The 10,595-nt window shown below is 56.2% G+C and overlaps 1 protein-coding gene across 1 annotated transcript; it reads right to left on the reverse strand.

Moving 5' to 3' along the window:
- Nucleotides 1-5,971: 5,971 nt before the first annotated feature.
- RND2 (Rho family GTPase 2) lies at nucleotides 5,972-9,671 on the reverse strand. Its single transcript, XM_047709136.1, has 5 exons — nucleotides 9,436-9,671; nucleotides 8,865-8,952; nucleotides 7,951-8,060; nucleotides 7,028-7,162; nucleotides 5,972-6,782 (listed from the first exon to the last, which is right to left on the reverse strand). Exons 1-5 carry the CDS (start codon nucleotides 9,535-9,537, stop codon nucleotides 6,528-6,530), a joined length of 690 nt encoding a protein of 229 aa, XP_047565092.1. The 5' UTR covers nucleotides 9,538-9,671; the 3' UTR covers nucleotides 5,972-6,527.
- Nucleotides 9,672-10,595: the final 924 nt, after the last annotated feature.

Raw genomic sequence — 10,595 nt, forward strand, 5'->3', positions numbered from 1 at the left:
AGTGGCAGCGAGTGACCATGGGAAGGCCAGTCTGCCCACAACCCCCCTTGTCCAGGACCAAATGGGAACTGGGGGCTAGGGAGACAGGTCCATGGGGGCCGCCCGGGGTCTGGGCAGAAGAGAGGCACTCAGGGAAAGTCCGGTCGCTGCAGCCGCCTCTCATTTGCATCATAAGTGATTGGTTTTCCCTGCTCGTCCCTCATTAGGACACAATGGACAGTTGTGTGCTGGTGCAGCAGATCCATTTACCCAGGGAGAGAAGAGAGGAGCAAGAGTGCCTGGCGGGCCCTAGAGAGGGGGGTAGGTGTGGGGGTGGCCGCCTGTCCTCCCCTGCTCCCTGGGGCCTCTGGGACTCTCAGGTTCTCACACATGCAGGTAGGACCTTAGGGAATAACCTGAGTCCCTCATTTTACAGATGGGAGACTGAGGCAGTAAGAGGGGAGGAGACTTCCGAGGCCAAGTTCAGGGCAGAACTTGTAATCTACCATCTGGATTCTAGCCTCTCATTAAAAGACTCACTCCAGGGGCGCCTGGGTGGCTCAGTGGGTTAAAGCCTCTGCCTTCGGCTCAGGTCATGATCCCAGGGTCCTGGGATCGAGCCCCACATCGGGCTCTCTGCTCAGCAGGGAGCCCGCTTCCTCCTCTCTCTCTGCCTGCTTCTCTGCCTACTTGTGATTTCTGTCTGTCAAATAAATAAATCTTAAAAAAAAAAAAAAAAAAGACTCACTCCACCCGTCTGTAGTACCTTCTCCAGCCCTGCTGTGTGGTTCGATGTCACCCTGGTCTTTCCCTCTGTTCCAGACCTGAGCTTCCATCACTTCCCTCTCCCTTATCTACCTCACCCCTCTCTTCCCACCCATCTCTCTCTTGTTTCTTTCCCTCCTGATTTCCAGGCGGGCGGGATAATTACTAAACTCCTAATTAACCCCTGCCCTAACACGGGTGGGGCTGGCAGGGGAGGCAACAATTTTGAACCTGTCTTGGTGTGTTTGGGGGAATCGGTGGAGGGGGGAGAACTGATATGTGTTGGGCTTATTAAAACCTGGCACTAGGACAGACATTTGACATGGTTTATCTCATTGCATCTTTTCAGTCTTGCAAGGTAGATGTTCTTGGAGCAGAGGAGAGTAAGAGAGGCTCAGAGAGGTTGGGAAACATGTAGAACACCCAGCGGGCAAATGATAGCTGTCTAAGTCCAGAATCCCTGTTTTTCCGCCCCACACCCTGGCATAGGGGCTAAAGCAGGTTGTGGGATCCACTGATTCCAGGCTTCCAGCTGGCACAATGTTGCTGAAGGAGGCCGCTGCTTTGTTGCTCCCCCTAGGCTGCACCTGCCTTTCCCCACAACCCTCTCTACCTTCTGGCTCCCACCTTCTTCTGAGCCCCTTTTGCCTGGTGGTGAAGTCTCACAGATGTAAGCTTAGGCCCCCCGGAGGGCCCGGGGGGACTGTGATCAAGAGGAAGAAGCCAGGGGCACCTGGGTGGCTCAGTCGGTTAAGCGTCTGTCTTCGGCTTGGGTCCTGATCTCGGGGTCCTGGGATGGAGACCCACATTGGGCTCCCTGCTCAGCTGGGAGTCTGTTTCTCCCTCTTGCCCCCTCCCCCCACCCCACTTGTGCTTGCGCTCTCTCTGTCAAATAAATAAATAAAATCTAAAACAAAAAACAGGGAGAAACTGACAAACCTAGCTCCAGACCCTCTAGGTCTCCCTCCTGCTGCCACCCCAGTTCCCTGTCTGCCCCTCCTCTTCGTGGGTCAAACTTGCCAGCATCTGTGTCTGTCTCATTGTGTTCTGGGGACAGGGGAGAGTCAGGCAGGGTGGTGGGGGGGAGGAAAGGGTGGAGGGTGAGTGGGTGTCTGTGTGCATGAACATAAGGCCTCCGGGTTCATTCTGACACTGAATGAAAAACTCACCAATTATTCGTCCAATCTCATTAATATGCAGACAGACATCTGTTATTTCAGAGTCAACAGCAGAGGCATTTTCGTGGGGGGAGGGGCGCTCCCGCACATGCCCCTTCTTCCTTGGGCTGCTGGGGTGGGCAGCTGCTGGGAGCCACCACACCCGCCTGGACCTGGAGCCTCCCCTCTCTCTGACCCTCACCCCCAGCCACGAGGAGAGGGTGTCGGGATTTACTAGAGATGGAGATAGACCCCACTGGAAGGAGGAAGGTGGGAGAGGGGCTACACTGTTGTGAGGAAGGTGGGAGAGGGGCTACACTGTTGTGAAGGAACTCTTTTGTTGGCAGAGAGGGAAAGGGGCTTGGGGGGACACCACAGAAGAGCCAAACCCCTTTCTTGGGGAAGTGAGTGTGGAGGGGACAGGGAGAGCTGTATCAGGACTGCCTGCTAGAGTCCTGGTGACCACGGGGAACCTCAGGACATGACCCCTTCCCCCCACCTCCCTCAGCCTGCGGGACCACTGCAAGGCTGTCTGGGGTGAGGTCACCATGGCAATGCGGGGTTCTCTCTCAGAGAGTTCGGTAAAGTTTATGGGGGGTTCAGAAAGTCGGGGACCAAACAACTTCAGCTTTTGGAGGAGTCATTAACAGCTCTGTCTAGGCCTGAGGATAGAAGAGGGAACAACACAGAGACCTCCCCCTTCCTATCTTTTGGCGCTCCTTCAGACTCTCAATCCTGGGCTCAAGGAGCCTCCTCCAAGAGGCCTCTCCTGATTCTTATGGGCAGGCTCAGAAGTGGTCAGGATGTCAAAGCTGTAAGGAAAAAAGTTGACCCCAATTTAGCCACCAGTAAAGGGTCCAACAGCTCTTCCAGAGTCTTTCTCCTCTCTGACTCTTCCTCAACAACACAGCAAAGGCGATGTGGTCATCAGCCCTTTTCCAGGTGTGAAGCCAGAGGTTCAGACCTGTGCAGAACCTCACCAAAGTCTCCCCAGGGAGGACGTGGCAGAGCTGAAAGCCAGGCCCTCTGCTTCCAGATCTCCAGCTCTTTTTCATGACTGTCCCTTCGGGGAAGGCTGCAGTCCGAAGGGGATGACCCCTCAGTCAGCTGAAGCGTTTCAGGGGTTGTTAGACCACGTCCCGGCCCCTCGCTTGACCCCTTCTCCTTCCTCCCTCCAGGGCAGGCTGATTGCGGGTAAGAAACCCTGGCAGCCTCACAGCGCGATTAGTTGTTTATTCCATTAAATGATTAACGAGGCTACATTGTTTCCCAAACGGGTGTCTAATTTGTGGGGGAAACAGCTGCGGAGGAGGAAGCGGGGTCTGACTGGGTCTGACTCCTGCATCTGGGCTGGGGGTGGGGTTAGAGTCCTCTCCCTCCAGCCTGCCAGGGCCTTTGAGGATCTAGAAACAGCCCCATTCCCTCCTCCCATCCACTGGGCTCCTCCGCCCAGCAACACAGCCCCCTCCCCGGAAATCAAACGTCTGGCAACCCAGACCTGCAGAGGAGACCACGACCTATTCCCGGTGGTATTGGAAATGGATTAAACTTTGGGGGCGGGACGCCTGGGTGGCTCAGTTGGTTAAGCAGCTGCCTTCGGCTCAGGTCATGATCCCAGCGTCCTTGCTCAGCAGGGAGCCTGTTTCTCCCTCTGCCTCTGCCTGCCACTCTGTCTGCCTGAGCTCGCTCTCTCTCCCTCTCTCTCTCTGACAAATAAATAAATAAAATCTTTAAATTAAAAAAAAAAACTTTGGGGGCTCCTCCGCTGATTTATTTTCCTAATTACGTTTGCTTTAGGCGGATACTGAAATGCTTCTGCATCGCCTGATCGAGGCAGGAGAGGGCAGTTGGGAGAAGGGAGGGGCCCAGATGCTCTGCACTTTGGTGGCTATAGGCTTGGGTCGGCTTTGTATCAAAGTCCAAAGTGGGGGAAAAAAGCCATGGTCCCAAATACTAGGTTGGAGGTAGGGCAGGTCCCCATGGGGGAGGGTTCAGACCTCAGAGCCCCCCAGCTTGGCCCCAGCCCTCTCCTGCTCCTGCCATCGGGATCCCAGAGGAGGGTCTTGGAGTCAGCTCCTAACCTTAGTCTGGGTGCCCAGTACCCTTGAAGCTGTCCCAAAATCCTTGAGGAGATTAGCTGAGATGGACCAGGAAAGGGTCCTGTAGGAGAAGGAGGGAAAGGGGTGTCTGATGAGCCAGCAGTGGGTGGGGTTCCTTTCCTCTCGAGACTGGGCCCTGGCATAGGGAAGGAGAAGCTGTTTTAAAGGACTCTCAGGGCGCCTGGGTGGCTCAGTCATTAAGCGTCTGCCTTCGGCTCAGGTCATGATCCCAGGGTCCTGGGATTGAGCCCTGCATCGTGCTCCCAGCTAGGCTGGAAGCCTGCTTCCTCCTCTCCCACTCTCCCTGCTTGTGTTCCTTCTCTCACTGTGTCTCTCCCTGTCAAATAAATAAAATCTTTAAAATTAAAAAAAAAAGGGGCGCCTGGGTGGCTCAGTGGGTTAAAGCCTCTGCCTTCGGCTCGGGTCATGATCCCAGGGTCCGGGGATCGAGCCCCACATATGGCTCTCTGCTCCACGGGGAGCCTGCTTCCTCCTCTCTCTCTGCCTGCCTCTCTGCCTACTTGTGATCTCTGTCTATCAAAAAAATAAATAAAATCTTTTAAAAAAAATAAAATAAATAAAAATTAAAAAAAAAATAAAGGACACATCTCAAAGCCAGATCCCCCCAGCCCCCATCCCCTCATCCAGATACTCGTCTATCCAAAAGCCAAATCTGGTCCCTTCATTCTCTGCTTAAAATCCCTGGTGCCTCCTCACATCCTAGAACGAAGACTTGGTTCCTTCGTGGGCCCTGCGGTGGCCTTGATGTACCTTCCCAGCCTTGTCTTCTGCCCTCCTTGCCATGGCAGTCCCCCAACTGTGCCACTCTTGCTCTTTGCCACAGGTCTGCCCATGCTATACCCTCTGCCCAGAGTGCCTTTCCTACCCCTTCCATGCCCGCCATACAAACCCCTGTGCAACCCTCAGGCCCTGGCTCATAGGATTGGGTGCCCTGCCACCCACAAGGCTCTGTCACACCTGGGGTACCTCTCTTCCCCATTGGGCTGGCCTCCGGAGCACGGAGTCTGGTCCTTTCATAATCCCAAGCCGGTGTCTGGCACAGTCAGTGCTTAGGGCATAGCCTCTGAATGAGTGAAGGAGGGATGGGCTGCGAATTCGGGGGGAACCCAGCAGATGGGAGGGTGCGGTTTGTGTTCTCTCCCAGAATGTGTCTGGAAGAACTGGCGGGGGGCTGGGGGAGGGGAGCGCCAGTGATGGTTCCTGGGGGAGAATGTCACCGAAAAGAGGCCAGTGGGACCAGAGCCAGGGAGGGAATACAGGACAATGTGAAACCAGACTCCCAAGAAAACAGACCAGCACTGTCTTTCCAGGCAACAAGAGCTCCAGCCAGCCCCTCCACAGGCTTTCCTCCTCTCTGGGGTTGGGGTTGGGGGGGGCAGCGGGCAGTGACCTTAACTCACAGCTGAGGTCCCCTCCAAAATCATCCCGGAGCTCAAGACGGAAAAGAGGTGAGAGCCCCGCCCCCACCTCCAAGGAAACCCCAGAATCAAACTACTGTCCCCTTGGGTAACTCACTGCACAAAAGAGTCAGCTTCTGTGACGGGAAGGTTTTTGAAACTTTCCCTACCCCCACAACTCCTGGAGCACCAGCAGATTCCAAGCTGGGGGGGGGTGGAGATGGTGTAAGAGGGGCCTGGACCACTTCAGCAAGACCCTTCCCACGGGAGCAGGGGGCCCCAGCTGGGCTGAGGAATGAATTGCACATCAGTTTACTCTAAACCCCACAGATGGCCTTAGGATTGTCTGGCTCATTAACTGAGATGAATATTCCCCAGATCTCTCATTCCCCACCTCTGGCTCCTAAAAGGACACTGCTAATCCGACCTTTGGCTTTTTTTTCCTCTGTGGGCCCAGACAAGTAAGTTCTTCCTGAAGTCTAACTTCCCTTCCTGCTGCTAGAAACTGGTAGACTGGGTTTTTTAGAAAGCAACAAAACTAATGCCACAGCCGTTTTCCGTGGACATGGGCTTTATTTGGGGACAGTTGAGGGAAGGGATTGAGGGAGCTAGGACTGTGGGTAGACGGGGGAGGGGCTTTTCAACTTGCTTTTTAATTTAGTGTGTGTTGCCTGGAGGTTAGGATGAGTGAGAACAGCAGTGGAAGGGAAAGGAGAAGAAAAGGGAAGGTCATAGAATGGACACTTTCCTTACAGAAGGAAGCCAGGGCCAGGATATGGATACTGGGGGTGTGGAGGGAAGGCACCCTTCATAGACTAAGCCTCCACCGAAGTCACTGCCTGATGCCAGCTTCCCCAGCCCCCTCTCCAGCCCAGCTCCCAGCCCAGATGCCTGTCCCGCTGGCTTCCTCCACTTCCCATGGGGAGGAGGGGGATGAAGACATGCGGAATGGTGGCACCCTTCTGCCTTCGGCTCCCCTGCCCAGAAGGATCGCTCCCTTGGCCTGCTCTGAAGTCTCTGCCCGAGTCAGGCGGTCAGGAGGTCAGGTGCAGCAGGGGAACCGCTGTGCCCTCTCCGCCCCTCCTTACGCTCTGCCTCATCCCGGCCCCTCACATGAGGTTGCAGCTCTTGGCTCGATCCTTGTGTATCTCGCTCTCGGTCCCGGTCCCCCGGTCCGACCGGCCCACCAGCTGCGCAGGTCTCTGCAGTCCACGGCGTGAGTCAGTACGACGCAGCTGCCTATGGCCACGGCCGAGTGAGGCCACTGTGGCCACATGGAAGACATCCCTGACGCTGCGCTCAGAGGACCGGGAGGAGCACTCCACGTAGGACACAGCACCTACCTGCTTGGCCAGCACAGTGCCCTGGAAGGATGGAGCATGGAGGCAGTTACGGGCCTTAGCCTGCAGCTCTGAGAGGGGCAGGGAGGCTGAGGGCACGAAGATGGGAGTGGGGAGATGGAGGGTATGGGGGTCTGGTCAAGGGATCACGTTGGAGGTCAGAGGTCAGAGGCCAGGTAGGGGAGGAGCCAAGTAAGATGTTTTCAAATCAGAGATGGGCAGAGGTGAGAGGTTGAGGCAAGGACTAGGTCAGAGGTCAGGAGTCCCACCTGCTCATGCGTAACGGGGATAAGCCTCTGCTTGGACAGCTCCCTCAGTGTGGCCAGGTCGGTGCGCATGTCCAGTTTACAGCCAACCAGCACAACCTTGGCATTGGGGCAAAACTCCTGAGTCTCCCCTTGCCACTATTTAGGGGAAGAAAACAGTTATGGAGGGGTGGGGTGGGAAGAGGCACATGGTGAACCCTTGCTCCATGCCAGGAGAGCACCTTTCCTCACATCATGCAGAAACCATGCACCCCTCTCGACTCTGCCATGCGAGCAAGAAGGTGGAGATGGTGGGCTTAGGCTAGCAGCAGGATGGGGTATAGAAGAAGGGGAGGGAGGACAGACAGGGCCAGGGTAGGGCTGTAGGGTCAGGGGCCCTACATCTCTCAGGAGCCACGAAGGGTCTACCAGGGTCTACAGGCCTGAAACCTTCCCATTCCCAACCCCTTTCCCAGATTTGTTCCTGAGAACAGACCAATCTGCCCTCCCTCCCCCACCTGGGAACTAGGGCTCTTAGCTGACCTCTGTCCATTCAATGGGGGGCTTTTCTCATGGAAATAGAGGCCTGGAGAGGGGACCACAGGGCTCTCCTGAGCTCCTGAAGCAGCACTCCCATCACCTCCATCTGGTGCTCTCACACCCAAGGAGACAGGGAGGATGGATAAGGAATCTCTTGAGTACTTCTCCCTGCCCTCCTCTATCTCCCCCAGATGTTGAATCCAGCTTGGAGGACAGACTTCCAGGAAGCAGGGGTAGTGGGGGTCAGGAGTAGAGGGTGACGGGAATGGGGAAGGATGAGAGCTTCACACATTCTCCAGCTGATGACCATGCCCTAGGTATCACTCCTTCCTTCTGGCCCATGTTGTATCAGGACCATGGTTTCTGGTCCCCCTCAGTCTAGCTGTCCTGCTTCCCCAGGCTCCCACCTTCTTGAGGACACTGTCCAGTGTTTCTGGTCGGCTAATGTCGAAGCAGATGAGCACAGCATCTGAATCAGGATAGGCCAGAGGCCGGACGTTATCATAGTAAGAGGAACCTGAGAGAAGACAGGGAGGGAGGGGACACACAAGGGTTCTGAGTGGGTGGGAGCCCTGGAAGGAAATGGGAGACCTTACCAACCCTTGAGACGCTCGCTAGGAGCAGAGAATGGAAAAGAGCAATAATTAATACCCATCAAGGAGTCTGGGTTTCTCCAAGGAGGGGAGCAGGCAGAGGGAAGGTTAGATGGCAGAAAACAGCTCTCCACTTCCCTAGGGGCTTCTCTAAAAGTAATCATTCTTAATCTTTTTTGAGTCTTTGAGAAGCTCATGAAATCTCTCAACATTCTCAAAATTCTGCATGTGCTTTCTGGGCTTTGACAGACATCTTCCAAAGCCCTCCAGGGGAGCTGAGTGAAATAAAAACCATCCTCCTTTTTTGGAGAAGGGGGAGGGGCAGGGGCAGAGTTCTCCCACCCACTTGGGACATCTCAGATTTCTATACTTCAGTCTATAGAATGAGTTCCCGACCCGCAAAGAAATTCTAAATGTCTTTTCTAAACCCAGCCCTATCTCCTAAGAAACATGTTCCAAAATAAATCCATTCCTCCCAACTTTCCCAGGTAGGCAGAATCCAGCTGGGAGGATTGGATACTGGGCTTTCTCCCACAGGACAAGGTTTCTATGTGTCTCTGCAAGCTCTGCCTCAGTTTCTCCAGCTTTAAGCAGAAAATTGGGTTTCCTTCCTCCTCAAATTGGATGGATGGACTGGGCTTAACTGGAGCCTAAGGGTCTAGCCAAGGGAGGGGCAAAGGTGGGGGCCGAGGAAGTCAGGGTGACCCCCCCCCCCGGGACTTGGCTACCTGAAGTGTCCCACATGTTGAGCTCTATGCGGCGCTTGTCGATCTCAAAGCTCGCGGTGTAGTTCTCAAACACGGTGGGGACATAACTCTGCAGAGAGAGATGGGTCAAGATGAGATCCTTCAGTCTCCATCCCAGACAAATGCCATCCTCGCTCCCACACACCGTGCAGCCCAGCCCCTGGACACAAGTTGGTCTGGTGTTGGGCAAAGGGGAGATCCTGGGAGCGGCCGCCTCAGCGGAATATCCACTAGGTCCCAGACCCCCTCCCGGTCCCTTCAGCCCCTAGTTCTTCCCCTCTCCAATGCCCAGGACCCCCGACATTCCCCTAGTGTCCCCTCCTGGATCCTCTGGTTCTCCCAAACCCCATTCTTCTCATCCTGCTCCCCAATTCCTCCCACCCCAATCTTCTGCAGTCCCCCAGAGCTCCCAATGTCTCCCTCAGTCCCTGGTTTTCCAAGCCCCTCTCTCTAGACCCTGGTTACCCAGGCACCCATTTCGGTCCGTCCCTAGGGCCCTAATCACCCACCCCCGCGTCCTCAGCGCCCTCCTCCCGAGACACGGGTCCCTCACCCCGGGGTAGGCGTCCTTGGCGAACACCTGCAGCAGCGCCGTCTTGCCGCACTCCGCGTCCCCCACCACCACGATCTTGCAGCGGCCGCTCTGCCCCTCCATAGTCCCGGCTACGCGCCGGCCCCCTGCGCAGCCCCCCTCCGGGGCCCCGCTGCCGCCTCCCCCGCCGCTGCAGCTGCAGCCGCTCGGGCCGCCGACACCGGCATCGCGCGGGCCCGCGCCGAGCCCCCGCCCGGGGCCGCGTTCCCCCCTCAGCCCCGCCCCCAGCCCGACGGCCGCGCCCCCGGCCCCGCCTCCCGCCCGCGCAGCCGGGGGGGCGGGGCCCAGAGGAGCAGGGCGGGGCCTGGGGAATCCGAGGGCCGGGAGCAGGGGTCCCGCGCGCGGGGGTGATCTGGGGAACCCTTCTAGGTTTGGGGTGGGCCCCTTTTTGGAGAGGGGCGCGGGGTAGAGTTCGGGCGAAGTTCTGAGGTGTAGGGCGAAAGCGGCAAACGCGCGAGGCTCGGGCCTTCTGCGTGCCCACGCGTACACGCCGGTGTGCTAGTGCGGACACGCGCGGGGGCAGCCATCCACTTCCTGAACATGAGGGGGCGCGAGATGGTAGAGAAGGAGGGAGTCTTTTTGGTTCGTTCTTCCCTCTTCTCTCTCAGCGTCCCGGCAGGGAGTCTTGGGGATATGAAGGTATGGACTCCAGCACACCCACCAGGTCAATGGTGACATCATGGCTTTCCGTCCCCATAGCAACGGACGGCCTAGTCTGGGGCTGGGGTGTCTCAACCGCGGGCCTGGACTAACAGGGAAGTGTGGACTAGTTTCTCCAGCCGAGCTCAGGGTGGAAAGTTTTGGGGGAGCTGCGTCCTCTGGTGGATACTTAGGGGAGACAGAGATGGGGAGGAAGATAGAATTGCCTACAGTGACAGTCCTGATGGAGCCAGAGACAAGCTCTAGTCATTTAAGGCTTGATTCAGAGTCTAACGATAATCACACCACTGTTTCGCGCTTGCATGACATCTTTTACCCTTTAAAAGCGCTTCTTTAAATCGGTTATACTCCATTTAGTTTTATCTTTTAGAGCAAGCAATATCATCACCATTTTACAGAAGGGAAAGTTGAGGCACAGAGCTTTAACAGTCAGATGGAAAGTTTTAAAGACTCGGTCTCCT

This window comes from Lutra lutra, chromosome 16 (assembly GCF_902655055.1).
Source record: "Lutra lutra chromosome 16, mLutLut1.2, whole genome shotgun sequence".
NCBI lineage: Eukaryota > Metazoa > Chordata > Mammalia > Carnivora > Mustelidae > Lutra > Lutra lutra.